Source organism: Pleurodeles waltl, chromosome 11, assembly GCF_031143425.1.
Source record: "Pleurodeles waltl isolate 20211129_DDA chromosome 11, aPleWal1.hap1.20221129, whole genome shotgun sequence".
Classification (NCBI taxonomy): domain Eukaryota; kingdom Metazoa; phylum Chordata; class Amphibia; order Caudata; family Salamandridae; genus Pleurodeles; species Pleurodeles waltl.
In genome coordinates, this window is record NC_090450.1 from 361,242,150 (window position 1) to 361,257,000 (window position 14,851).

At 44.2% G+C, this 14,851-nt stretch overlaps 1 protein-coding gene across 3 annotated transcripts in view; it reads left to right on the plus strand.

Moving 5' to 3' along the window:
- Window positions 1-14,851, plus strand: part of KIF1A (kinesin family member 1A) — a 3,950,406-nt gene that overhangs the window by 389,018 nt on the left and 3,546,537 nt on the right. For all 3 annotated transcript variants that reach the window (XM_069213666.1, XM_069213667.1, XM_069213668.1), the window contains exons 6-7: window positions 8,454-8,519; window positions 8,814-8,992. In XM_069213666.1, coding sequence (XP_069069767.1) covers window positions 8,454-8,519; window positions 8,814-8,992 — 245 coding nt within the window. The remainder of the gene's footprint in view (window positions 1-8,453; window positions 8,520-8,813; window positions 8,993-14,851) is intronic.

The following is a 14,851-nucleotide window of genomic DNA, read 5'->3' on the forward strand; positions in this document are numbered from 1 at the left end:
CGCTAATTGCAAGGCTGCTAGCAGAATTGCTGATTATCCTGTTAAGCTTGTTTTAAGAGCCCGGATTTAAAAAGTTTCTTGAAGATAGATAGCTCAGTTGTGGTGCGAAATTCCAGGGGAAGATTATTCCAGAAAACCAACCCGAGGTAAGAGAAGGATCTGGTCCTGGCCCAATGGATTTTTGAGATTCTGGCTAAATGACCATAGGCTGACCATAAATTCCTGGGGGGTGGCATAGTCACTAATCTTCCTTCTCAAGTAACTCACTACTTTGTTGTGTAGTGCTTTATGAACCAGGACCAGGGATTTAAAAGTTATCCTCTTTTTGATGGGATACCAATAAAGAGCTTTCAGATGAGGGGTCATACTGGTTCTAGGAAAAATATTAAGAAGATTTTGAGCTGCTGCAATCTGCACCACTTGAATTCTATTAAGAAAGTATTCTGGAATACCCAAGAATAGTGCATTTCCATTGTCAAGTCTAGAAGTTAGGGAGGGTGTGTCCTTTGGCCAAAAGGTCCTCCAAAAATCTGGCAAAGTAGGGCCAAGGAAACACGTTCTCAGTTTTTTCAGGATTACATTTTAATTGGTTGGTGAATAGCCAGTTGAACACATTAGAGAGGCAGGTTTTAATAGCTTCCTCATCCAAGTAATGGTGTATGTGTTTATATGATGAGTGAGGAGATTGGAATCTTACTTTATACGCCCAGGGGTCCTTGTTGTTTTGTAATTAAGTTTTACCCAGACCCCTTTGGGTTTTCTTGGGTTACCCTCTGTGGTTGTTAAAATCTTCTGGACCCTGAGCATTTATTTAGAAGGTAATGTGCTTCCTTAACCCCTTAGCTGCTGGGCCTTTTCCCCCCCAGTGCTGAGCCCTTTTTTGGATATTTGGGGTAGTTCGCGCTTAGGCCTTCATAACTTTTTGTCCACATAAACTAACCACGCCAAATTTGCGTCCTTTTTTTCCAACATCCTAGGGATTCTAATGGTACACAGAGTTTGTGGTTTCCCCTGGAGGAGACCAAGAAAATAGCCAAAATACAGAGAAAATTTCGTTTTTTCCAAAAAAATGGGAAAAAAGGGCTGCCGAAGAAGGCTTGTGGTTTTTTCCCTGAAAATGCCATCAACAAAGGGTTTCTGGTGCTGAAATCACTATCTTCGCACCTTTCAGGAACGGGCAGACTTGAATCAGAAAACCACATTTTTCAACACAAATTTGGCATTTTACTGGGACATACCCCATTTTTACTATTTTTGGTGCTTTCAGCCTCCTTCCAGTTAGTGGCAGGAATGGGTGTGAAACCAATGTTGGATCCCGGAATGCTAAACATTTCAGAAAACTAGACAAAATTCTGAATTCAGCAAGGGGTCATTTGTGTAGATCCTACAAGGTTTTCCTATAGAAAATAACAGCTGAAATAAAAAAATATTGAAATTGAGCTGAAAACAACAGCCTTTTTTCTTTGTTTTACTCTGTAACTTTTTCCTGCGATGTCAGATTTCCAAAAGCAATATACCGTTTTGTCTGCTGGAGACTTCTGGTTGTGGGGATATAAAGGGCTTGTAGGTTCATCAAGAACCTTAGGTACGCAGAGCCAATAAATGAGCTGCACCCTGCAGTTGGTTTTCATTCTATACTGGGTATACAGCAATTCATTTGCTGAAATATGAAGAGTGAAAAATAGGTATCAAGAAAACCTTTGCATTTCCAAAATGGGCTCAAGATAAGGTTTTGAGGAGCAGTGGTTATTTGCACATCTCTGAATTCCGGGGTGCCCATACTAGCATGTGAATTGCAGGGCATTTCTCAAATAGACGTCTTTTTTACAAACTCTCTTATATTTGGAAGGAAAAAATGTAGAGAAAGATAAGGGGCAATAACACTTGTTTTGCTATTCTATGTTCCCCCAAGTCTCCTGATAAAAATGATACCTCACTTGTGTGGGTAGGCCTAGTGCCCGCGAAAGGATATGCCCCAAAACACAACGTGGACACATCCCATTTTTTGACGGAAAACACAGCTGTTTTTTCCAAAGTGCCTACCTGTAGATTTTGGCCTCTAGCTCAGCCGGCACATAGGGAAACCTACCAAACCTGTGCATTTTTGAAAACTAGAGACCTTGGGGAATCCAAGATGGGGTGACTTGTGGGGCTCTGACAAGGTTCTGTTACCCAGAATCCTTTGCAAACCTCAAAAAGTGGCTAAAAAAACAAGTTTTCCTCACATTTGGGTGACAGAAAGTTCTGGGATCTGAGAGGAGCCACAAATTTCCTTCCACCCAGCGTTCCCCCAAGTCTCCCGATAAAAATGATACCTCACTTGTGTGGGTAGGCCTAGCGCCCGCGACAGGAAATGCCCCAAAACACAACGTGGACACATAAAAATTTTTCATAGAAAACAGTGCCTACCTGTGGATTTTGGCCTCTAGCTCAGCCGGCACCTGGGGAAACCTAGCAAACCAGCGCATTTTTGAAAACTAGAAACCCAGGGGAATCCAAGATGAGGTGACTTGTGGGGCTCTGACCAGGTTCTGTTACCCAGAATCCTTTGCAAACCTGAAAATGTGGCTAAAATAACACGTTTTCCTCACATTTCGGTGACAGAAAGTTCTGGAATCTGAGAGGAGCCACAAATTTCCTTCCACCCAGCGTTCCCCCAAGTCTTCCGATAAATATGATACCTCACTTGTGTGGGTAGGCCTGGTGCCCGTGACAGGAATAGATCACACAACGGTCAATGTTGGTCCTTACGTGAGGCAGCTGTTGACCCTGGGGTGATCCATTCCTGACGCAGGCACTAGGTGTAGGCACTCAAGTGGGGTAGTGTTTTTATCAGGACAGGAGAGGAGTCACTGGGTGGTAGGAATTTTGTGGATCCCAGCATAGTCCTATAGTTTGTCTGACAGAAATGCGAGAAAAATAGAGTTTTTATTCAACATTTCAGCTTTGCAGGGTATTCTCGGTAAGAAAACTTTGGGGAATCCACACAAGTCACACCTCTGTGGACTCCCCCGAATGTCTAGTTTCCAGAAATGTTTGGGTTTAGTGTGTTTCTCTATATGGCCGCCGAATCCAGGACCAAAAACACAGGTGCCTGCCTTACAAAACCAGTTTGTTTTGCCATAGATAATTTTGATGTCTCCACAATATGATTTGGGTGGTGGAATTTGGGGCTGAACTAAATTGGAGAGCTCCCAAGAGAGCACTCTCTCTCTCTCTCTCTCTCTCTCTCTCTCTGCTTGCCGCCGCATTCACCTGCTCTCTGGGTTGGGCTAACCCACTATTACCCAGTTGCACAAACAGCTTGCGAAGGGACAGCAGGACTGTCCTCATCACCTCCCTCATAATGTACTGGAAGAGGAGTTATCGAATGGGACTCCTCTGACTGAAAAATCACTCCCAGAGTCTGCGCCATTGTCCTATCCCTCAGATGCTGTCTCAGTATCTGATGTCTCAGTCTCTGAGCCTATGTCAGAGCGGTCCTCTATAACCCGAGTGCAGGCAGCAGTCATCCACCAAGATGCCATCTCTGCTATTGGCTAAACTGTTGCTCTAAAACACTAGCCTACGTAGACAGTCACAAAATCGATGGTGTGTGTGAGATATGTGCAACAGTAGAGGCCACCTTACCTGCGCTTCTTCCTTCAATCAGCACGTTCTTTCAAGACACTCAAAAAACACCTTTTCACATACCATTCGTCACAGTCTTTAGCACCTCCTGCGCCCAGTCCAACAATCATTATTGGTGCTCCCACTCCCTCCTCCTAGGATTCCCTTATTACCACCCAGCAAAAGTGCCCTTCATCTCTCCATAGCCGCCCTCCACCGCGCACATACATTTCATTGGTATTATAGCGCAGGTAATGGCTGACTTTACTAATGTACTCAGCTATTTACATAAAATACAGATTTGCTCTTTGCAGTAGGCATATAAACCTTCTGCGCTTCTTTATGGCACTAAAACTGCCACTAGACAAGTCTGACCCTTTTCCCCCCAGGGAAACCACGCACATATTGACAAAAGTGATATATATATGACAGCCAACCACCTGAAACTCAACTCAAGCAAAACCAAAATAATCCTCTTTGGCCCACACAAAAACACCTGGGACCCCTCATGGTGGCCCACCACGCTAGGCCCTGCACCTACCCCCGCCACCCACGCACTCAACCTCGGCATCATCCTAGACTCCTTCCTCTCGATGACCCAACAAATCAACGCTCTCACCTCCTCATGCTTCAACACACTCCGTATACTGAAAAAAACATTCAAATGGATCCCCACAGAGACCAGAAAAACTGTCACTCACGCACTCATCAGCAGCAGACTTGATTACGGAAACGCCCTCTACGCCGGCACCACTCTAAAACTCAAGCGCAAACTACACGCATCCAGAACTCAGCAGCACGACCTATCCTCGACCTCCCCGGACACGAACACATCTCTCCACACCTCAAATCCCTCCACTGGCTCCCATTGACAAAAGGATCACCTTCAAGATCCTCATCCTCTCACACAAATCACTCCACAACACAGGCCCTGCCTACCTCAACGAGAGTCACCTTCCACACCCCTACACGAAACCTCCGCTCAGCTGACCTCTCTCTCGCCTCTGTCCCCCGCATCAAACACACCACCACCGGGGGCAGATCCTTCTCCTACCTTGCACCCAAAACCTGGAACGCCCTTCCAACCCACCTTCGCAAGACCCAAAACCTACTTCTTTTCAGGAAGGGCCTCAAAACCTGGCTTTTCGAACAGTGAACCTCCCAGCCCCTTTCCCTCCCCCCACCCCCTGCGCCTTGAGACCCTCACGGGTGAGTAGCGCGCTTTATAAATCTCTTTGATTGACTTGATATATATAGATCTATCTATCTATCTATATATATATATATATATATATATATATATATATATATCTACATAGATATATCTATAGATATATCCATGTACATAGATATATCTACATAGATATATCTATATTTATATAGATCTCTATATAGTTCTATTTTTTTTAGTTGTTGTATGGTTCCTTGGGGGCCAAAATGGCCCCCAGTGAAACCCTACAGCATCTAAATAAAAATATTGCCCCCACAGGGGGTCACCCTGCCCACGGGCGACCCCCTGTCTTTTTATTTTATTTTATTCATTTTTATTTTTATTTTTAAATACATTTTCCCCCGCCCAGCTTGGGGGCCCCTACTTTTTATTTTTTTTAAATATGCCCCCGGGGGGGGGGGGGGAGACGGCCTGTTTTCCGAGGGGTCCGACCCCCCCAAGTGAAATCCTTGGCGTCTAGTGGTGTTTCCTGGCCCAAGGGGAAAACAACTTTGTAACGTCAGCGCGCCTCGCGGCGCGCTGACGTCACAAAGGGGCGGGTGGGGGGCAGGGGGGAGACACGGAAGCTTCCTTGTCTCCCGGGGAAAGGAAAAAATAATAATAATCCTCGGGTGCGACGCACCCGAGCATTTATTAATACCCTCCCTGGTGTCGGCCACTGGTCGTGACCCGCACCAGGGAGGGAGTGTGGGCGTCGGCCACTGGCCGACGCCCGCAGTGAAAAGGTTAACATACGTCACGTATCCTGTATGGAAAACCTCAACCTCACAGGGTAATACATAGCAACTTCACACCATGCTCCTGCAGCTTCTTTTTCACAGTCATCAATTTTTGTTCAGCTTCAAGAAACAGCTAGAGTGAAATCTGGAAAGAAGGATATGCACATTACTTGGTACTGTATGTCCTTCCTTTCCCATGTGCGGCAAATACTATCAGCATTTTCCATATAGTCCTCAGTGCATCCCATCTCAGTATGTTTGGCTATGCCTGTGATCTTAAGGTAATGCCTCCATGAATGCACCTATAGGTCTTCATTCTTAAGATTGATTTTTTTTCAATCTAGCTGGTAATTTGTTACGCCTCTTTGACCTGCCTAGTATTGTCGACCTTAGTGCCTGATATGCATGTTTTGCCATGTCTGGTTAAGCACACTGCTTAACAAGCCTTTCATTCATGTTGTGTAATCAGTGGATGATAGAATCTATTTTTCCATCGATCAAGGGGAAGCCAGGCTTCATCTCCAACAACAGAGTTGCAACTCCAGTAGCCGACAATTATTCAGTCCTCTCCTGTCCAGCACAGTATTTGGGGGAATTTCTTGCTCAGGCTGCTTTGCAAGCTTATGAGAATCAAATGTTAGGCAGGTGTGGTGGGCGTCTGTTTTCCCCATCCTGATTTGCCTGTAGATTCACAGTGACCTCTATTAAGTATCTGCACAGTGAGGGCATGCAACAGTGCTACCCTCAACCCTGAAAAAACAGAACTCATGCACTGCAGCATTGTAGATTGCTGTGCGCTCACTCTTCAGGTTTACCTACTAGTCTGCAGCATAAGACTGGGGTTCCCCTGTGACACAGACATCACCAACTTCTGGGCAACGTACAACATCCCAAGGAGTAGTCTCTGAAGCCCCTTCTCTTATGAAAGTAAAGAGGAGTTTCATGAGTCACAGCAGAGCAACGCGATTAGGCCAGTCTATTGGTGACACCAGCTACTACTGCTTCAGCTGTACCTATGCCTCAGCAGTGAGAATTTCCTATGTGAACTCATGTCTGACACCCACTGGATCGTAGATCAGACTGCCGTTCTTACCAGCCTTTGCAGCATGCCTTGCTGAGCTCCGTTTTCCATCAAGGATGTAAGCTGCATCTCATATCCAGCCCTGGCAGCCTGTACTCTTCGATCCCAGGAGTCTGGCTCTAACCGCCCTTATGGGCAGGAGGGTACACACATGCAGGGGCTCACTTCCGGCAGTCTTCACTCATGGCTACTTGTCCCACAGCAGTAGTCTGTGGCTGCCGTGACCCGAGTCAGGAACTCTTGCAGTTCCCAGCACCAGGTTGGTTAGTCTTTCATCCAGAGTTCGGCTCTCACAGCTCATAACCGGGCCAGCAGAAAGATCAATGCTTTCAGCAGGTTTAATGTATGCTAAATAGTTATCAAGCATAGTTTGATAGGTAAATTAGAAGGATGGGTATTACAAATGATTGCTCCAGCCATTAAAACATTTTTAAAAAACAGCCATCTTGATTTGGGCTCTCTGGACCGCCTTGCTAAGCCTTATTTTCCATGTCTTCATCGTTGCTTTTTTATTTACTTACATTAGTATAGCTAGACATAGTGGACTGACTGGAGAATACAGAACCCCTGTTCTTATTTTCTGTAAGCTCCTCATGCAACAGTACCTTACAACCCTTATAGTACCCTGCCAAAATGGTTTTCTCCTTTTTCTGAAGTTTTTAAGCATCAGCTGATGCCACCCATTTAGTTACTCGCTGCAATTGCTGTGAGGTAATACATTTTGAAATCCAAGGCAGTCATCGCTCCCCCATTGGCAGAAAGCTGCAGCTTCCTTAATGGCACTCTCTCACTGTATTCCATGTCTGCAAGTAAAGTATACAATTCCTCAATTTTTCCTCTAGCAATCACCTCTGGCAAAATTGCATGGCAGGGTATCTTCAAGAAGGTCATCATCAGGCTCCACAGACTACAGAATCAGGGCCATAAACTGTGCCTAAACCTCTGCAAGCATGGCCACATCAACCATCCACTGTAAGCTCTCCTCTGGCTCTCAATTGGAGCCAGGTTGAAATTTAGGGACTTTTTCAACATCCACAAATAATCTGTATCAAAGACCAAGGATACCTGCACAAACTTGCTCCTCACTATGCACTTTCAAGAAACATCTATACAGTGTCTGCCCATTTGATTGATCAACGTACCCACAGCAGGATGAAGCGAGTAGCCCACTCCTTTTGAGTTAAAAGTACAAGGATGTTGAATGCACTCAACTACAGCCTGAGATCTGAACCCAATTACATGTGGTTCATGAACACTTTGAAATTGAGAATATTTAGACTTTCATTTGAAGTATGCACAAACACAGTAGCTGTGGCCTAAGAACATTGGATTTTTCAACCAACCTGCCAATCAGATTCTTTCATTCCCAAATTCCTCTTTTTGCATGTACCTCTATAAACAATGCTAACACTCTGCAGTAACCTAATGGCTAGGCATAGACTTTACAAACCACCTTAATAACCCTTTAGCAGACTATCTTTATCTGTACTGTATTTGTTTGTGTTCATAGACTGTTAATTCTTGTAGGCTGATCATTTTTATTTTGTAGAAGACTTGTCGCAGCATTGTATGATAAGCTTTCATCAAACTACTAGGTTCTCAGTGCATGTTAAGGAAGGGCCTTTTGTGTTTTTCAGCTTTAAAACATGTTTTTGGTGCTGTAATATTTGCTTGTTTTACCTTTAAATACTCGTTTCAATTCCTATAATTTTGGCTTGCTGCTCTTTTCACGATTTTTTGGAAAGGAATGCAGAAATTAGGCAAAAATGTATTATATTATATGTAATTTGATTTTTTTTCTTTCTCCCTTTAGCTGTGTGAAGATCTCTTCTCCCGTATCAATGACACTACCAACGATAACATGTCTTACTCTGTGGAGGTGAGAACCCCATGATTCTCTGTAAATATTTAAATGTTCTAAAAATAATGATCAAGATGCGGGTGTCCCTACACCACCAACTTCTAGCCAGACCTCCCCTCTTAAATGTTGTGTGACATGGCAATTTAACCCTGTTTTGTCACAGTAACACATAATTAATATTGACCATAATGCTGCTCTAATGACAACTGACTGTCATGTTCATCTAATAGTGCCATACAAAGCCTGAACACTGCACTGCTGATGCAAAACAAACGGCTTATCCATGTCACACTATTATCTTCCTGTCCACAGGTTAGCTACATGGAGATATATTGTGAACGTGTGAGGGATCTACTGAATCCAAAGAATAAAGGGAACTTGCGTGTAAGGGAGCACCCCCTTCTGGGACCATATGTGGAAGATCTCTCCAAGTTGGCAGTCACTTCCTACAATGATATTCAAGACCTTATGGATTCAGGCAATAAAGCAAGGTGAGAAAAAAAACTCAGGGCATGTTTTGAGGGATTTCGATTGAGGAGAATGACTTTGAATGTTACTGCACGAACATTTTCAAATTTAATAAAAAGAGACTTATGAGGCACCGTAGAGGGAATAACTGTTTCTAACGTGGATTTTATTTAGGTCTGCACCTAATGGTATATTAAATCAAGTGTGGTGCAGTCAGATGCAAACATTTTAATTAACAGGGAAAATAGGACACATAGGCCCTCATTCTGAATAGGGCGGCCGGCCGGCGCCGCCCGCCGGGCGGGAACCGCCACTTGGCCGCTCCGCGGTCAAAAGACCGCGGAGGCCATTCTGGCTTTCCCGCTGGGCCGGCGGGCGACCGCCAAAAGAGCACCCGCCGGCCCAGTGGGAAAGGCCCTGCAACAAGGAAGCCGGCTCCGAATGGAGCCGGCGGAGTTGCAGGGGTGCGACGGGTGCAGTTGCACCCGTCGCGATTTTCACTGTCTGCTAAGCAGACAGTGAAAATCATGGTGGGGCCCTGTTAGGGGGCCCCACGACACCCGTTCCCGCCATCCTGTTCCTGGCGGTGTAAACCGCCAGAAACAGGCTGGCGGGAAGAGGGTCGGAATCCCCATGGCGGCGCTGCAAGCAGCGCCACCATGGAGGATTCTCTGGGCCAGGGGTAATCCGGCGGGAAACCGCTGGATCCCCTTTTCTGACCGCGGCTTTATCGCCGCGGTCAGAATAGCCCTGGAAGCACCGCCAGCCTGTTGGCGGTGCTTCCATTGCCCTCCGCCCTGGCGGTCAGAGACCGCCAGGGTTGGAATGAGGGCCATAATAATTAACCTTAGGTATACAGCAATTTCATCAGCACTCCGTAAAATATTTTTCATTATTAAATTTATATTAATGCTCATTATTTTGATCTCAGAAGGACTGCAGGGGAATGGAAGCAACTGACTTCACACACCCTTTGATCCTTTCAATATTACTGAAAGAGGCAATGCATGATCATTGGCCCCGGAGACATCAACAGAAGTGATGTCATATGATATTTGACCCATGGGGCATCAGGGAAAATTGTATTACTAAAGTAGGATAACTACAATAATTGGACGATTCACAGAAAAAGAACAACATTTTTACATTATTAAAGGTATATATATATATATATATATATATATATATATATATATATACAGCATATATGTGTGTGTATATGTATGTATGTGTGTGTATATATATATATATATATATATATATATATATATATATACACACACACTGCTGTACTTAGCAAATCACAGACTTCCTCCTTTCATCTATTATTTTTGCTCTACCACTTCTAAATGATCACCATTTATTAACCCTTTCCTTGTTTCCTTGAGGAAGCTCAATTTGGTAAGTTTTTGTGTGGCTCTGCAGATCCACCACTGTGCTTAGCCCTGCCCCTGTGTGGTTTGTGGTGGATCTGTTGTTCTGCATAGCAGTCCCTAAAAGCATTCAACAATCTGCTGTCAATGCTTTTCATTTCTATTTTATTTGATAAAATATTGTCACTTACAAGTCATAGACATCCTGCTGATCACTTTCTGTAGACCAGTTTGTTTTTCGGTTTTACACTGCACTATTTTGTTACCTTCCCACCACACGCTTTTAGCTCAATTTCCATAGTAACCATGTTTCGATAGTCTCTGCCTACCAGTAGGTCAAAAGTTCACAAGATTTTCTCTCAACAACATACTAGGTACACATTCACTGTAGCAGGTGTGGTTGTCTGTTTGCAATTCCAAGTATACCAAAACAACAACACTTTAATTTTTTATTTTTCCAAAGCCAATCACAGTTAGTTACTTTTTCCTTAAAGACACTACCTAATTTTAGTTCCATGCACATTTCCACCATCCAATCAAATATGTTCCTTTTTATTTTACTTGCTCTCCTCCATTTAATCCCTTCTGTGCTGAGGACAGAAGGGTTTCATCCTCAGCCACGGCGCTCAGGTGCTGAGGGCGGAACCGTCCATCCTCAGAAGAAGAGCAGGAAATCCCTCTGGTAAGGGCACCAGAGGGATTTCCTTTCTGAAAAAACTGCCTCAGAGGTGGCGATCCCCGGGGCTATGGTTATAAATAAACAATGCACTCCGGACTTGGCTCCCTCAGCGGCTTAAAAAAGACAAATCGTGGGAGGCTGCAGTTTGTTTAATAAAAAAAAAAATTGGCAGATCCATCGATCTGCCGCAACTCCCACTGTAAATTAAAAAAATATATTTTTAGCCCTGGGGGGTCCCTTTGGGGCCACAGAATCTGAGCTAAGGGGTCCGGGTGTCCGTACCCTGGCCCCTTTTAATTTTTTTGCTAATAACTTTGACACCATTTCATGAATCTTCAAACAAATTCAAAACTAGTGAACCAGTTATAGCTGCTGTCTGGAAAGTTGCGGGGTGATTCGTCACAAGGGGGCTGAGAAAAAAAGGAGATCCCACACTGCTTTTTCCCCATGCAATGTGTATGGGGATTTTGCAGTTTTAGACACTACTACAGCTGGAACTTCTGAACTGAATTACACCAAATTTTTGAGAAAGGTATATCCTGGTCCAGAAAGAGCCCTTTTTGTAATTTGGTGTAAATCTGTTCAGTAGTTTCAGAGGTATTAAAAGGAAAAATATTGATATCTAGGGACACGGATCCTTCCTGGATCCTTGGGTATCCACGGCTACCCAGAGATCTGGGCAAAAAAGGAAGGCCCTGAAAGGAAAGTTGCACCCTACCATCTTGGCTGGTCCTCCAGGGAGAAAACATAAATAAAACACATATAAGGGGTCAGGATAGAGGTATTCTGACCCCGTATGACATATGGAGGGGTATCTGAGGGACATGGTAAAAATGTCCCTTTTTTAGGTCGAGCATTCAAGGCCTCATGTATATACTTTAGTATATACTTCTTTGTGGGGTCTCTGCTTTTTCATTGGTTTGTTTCAGTGCCCTTAAAAAATCCTTGCTTGCTAGTGGTCAATATTTGCTCTTTGTCCCACCTTTTCCACAGTTGCACACTCCCCTGGAGCATGGCCCTAGTACTTGTACCCTTCTACTTGTGCCTATCTAGCATGTGCTTAGGGATTACTTTTTACAAAGGCTAATAGCATTTGACCAGAGCACTGGATGTTTCGGTGGCTCCAGGCTGTTTCTGTTTACAGGGTTCTACTCTATTACTTATTTTCATTTGCAGTCATGTGTGACTTTGTTTACTCCATTCCTTACTCTCCCTCGCACATTTTCTGTTCTTGCATTTCAAATGCTTGTTCCTTTTGTCTGTCTCTGCAAACTCACGGCGTTGCTTTGAACCGGCCGCTTATGTCAACTGTTTTACTTTTTATTTTCAGTTTGTGTGGCAGGAAAACATTTGGCATCCGGGACATGTCTTCCTGCTTTTATGAGCTAAAACATGTCCCAGATTTCAAAAACAAACCCTGGGCTAGATACGCGTCTCGCAAATTAACCAGAGAAACGTGAAACAGCTGGTCTCTCCCGCTGCCCATTCGCAGCATGTCACAATTTACGAGGCCCAGCAGAATCACAGGGAGAAGGGCTGGTCGGGGGGAGCAGCACATTCCGACCCTTCGTCCATCAGTGGTGCTCTGAGCTCTAACTCAAGCAAACAGCAGACTATTGCATTCCAAATGGTTGTTTCTTTTCTATTTATGTGGCATGAAAAGTCCAGTTAGGAGTTTACAACGTTCTTTTGCATCTAAACATGATCTGACCTGCTCCTGCTGTGCTGAAGTGCCTTTCGAAAGCTAGAAAAGTTTTCCTTTCTTCTACTCCAATGGGTTTCATGGAAAACATTCCACCTTGTACTGAAAATGCACAAAAAGCATGTAATTCGACATCGCAGAAGTATTTCCTTCTCAGCCACAAGAGGGCACCAGTGACCTTGGAATCCATACAGTTTAAGCACCAGTTGATAGAAATCTCTGGCTTCTTTGTTTTGCAGCAGGCCATTTTCAGGCTGACATACTCTTCCTACTTTGCATAACAACAAACACAGGTTATTTTTATTGATGTTAATTACTAAAAGGGATGAGCTAATGGCCCTGTAAGACCTTATCATTTTCCTCTCTCACTAGGTATGTGTAATGCTGACTTTGGTTTACCTCCGCGAGCTTGTTTAGCATGGTATGGGAGGTGCATGTGCTTAGAAACTAATTAAAATAATGAAAATGTGATTGCCCTTTTTGCAAAGCTGCAGCAGAAAGAACATAAACTGTGTCCGTAAGCCACTCATGGGTCACCCCTGTATGACCACGGCTCTTTGACGTCAGGGGCGGGAGTTTCTTTGAAAGAGTTGTGGCCTCGGTTGGTTCCTGCCCTGCCCGGGTAGACGGCTGAAAGCACAAATTTATTTGCGTGATTTACAAAGGAACAAGTCTATATCTTGGCAAACAAACTTATGTCACATCACGGGAGGTCCAGGTTGAAAGTAATCATCTGGCAATCGCAGAGTGAGGAGTCGTAAAATGCTGCTACTTTCTAGGGCCTATCTGCCAGTCCTGGGACGTATTTACTATTAAAGGAAACCCATTCACAACTCGTCTGCACTGCCTCCTGACACATGCATGTGCATCAGTTAGTGAAATGCATGCGTACATCATGCCTTCTCCGGCGTTTACCCCTCTAGTTCTGTATGGTCACAGAAATGCTCAGTGACGTGCACTATCCTTTAAGGGACAGCGGGGGATGCTTCATCCCATACGTAATAGCATCCAGGAGTAACGTGGACAACGAGCAGTGGGGACACTGGAATATTTGTGTCTAGAATGACCCGGGGTTGCATTGCATGCAGCGCACATTCATGCTCTGGTCATTGCACATTTATGTAGCCATTCTTACTGCAGCGGAGACGCTCACTGAGGCACTGTTCGACGCCTTTAAATAGCGCTTTGAATTGAGTTACGTAAACAGCCATGTGGTGTATTAATGCGGATAAAATTACAAGATAGACGTAAACCCGTGGACTATCTCAACGCATCTAATGATATCACGGGCAGTTAACAGATCCCCGACCTTTTGTCCCCCTCCACGCAGCAGGAAATGTACCATGTGTCACAGCTGGTGCAAAACTGCTTAGATAGGACACGCCGGCCCCTCTTCTCTTCCCTCATACTATTTGAATGAATCAATGAGGAAAGAAATTGCATTCTGCGTGTAATTTAAAAAAGACACTTTCACTAGGCCAACATCTGCTGTCTGAGACAAAGTAAAGAATCATGAATTAATCGTATATGTGGGCGACTTAATTGTACAGAGTGTGGGTGGGCATCGGTGTGCCCTGCCGACACTGGGGTAATTCGAGGCTCTGCAGGAAGGATGCACCCAAAGAACGTCAAGAGGCTTCGGGGCTCTGCGTTAATTTCAAAGTATAACCTTAGGCAAGAAATTAACGTTGGTCTTCACACTTCTAAAGTCTGTAAATATCAGCTGTTAGCGCTGCAGACACCAACACAAAACTATTAATAAAAGCAATTGTCAAACCTTCTGCAGTCGCTCGCTGAAGGCGTCACACTGAGTGACTGATAGACGGCCATGCTAGCTCGGGCAATCTTGAATTAGTTTGCAATTGAAAACAGTCTTATGACATGGGACCCGTTTATTCTCTGATGCGACCTGGACAACATAGCCAATATCAGCAAAAGCAAAGTTCATTATAGGAACACTTACACTACTACTAATAAAAACCACAATTATTATTATAATTATTATTATTATCAGTATTATTATTAATATTATTCTAGTTTAATGTAGTGTTTCATACCAGTTTCAAAGTGCTGTAGCGAGAGGCTTCACTGTTTTCAGCCCTATTACCAGGTATATTGCCGTGCCACT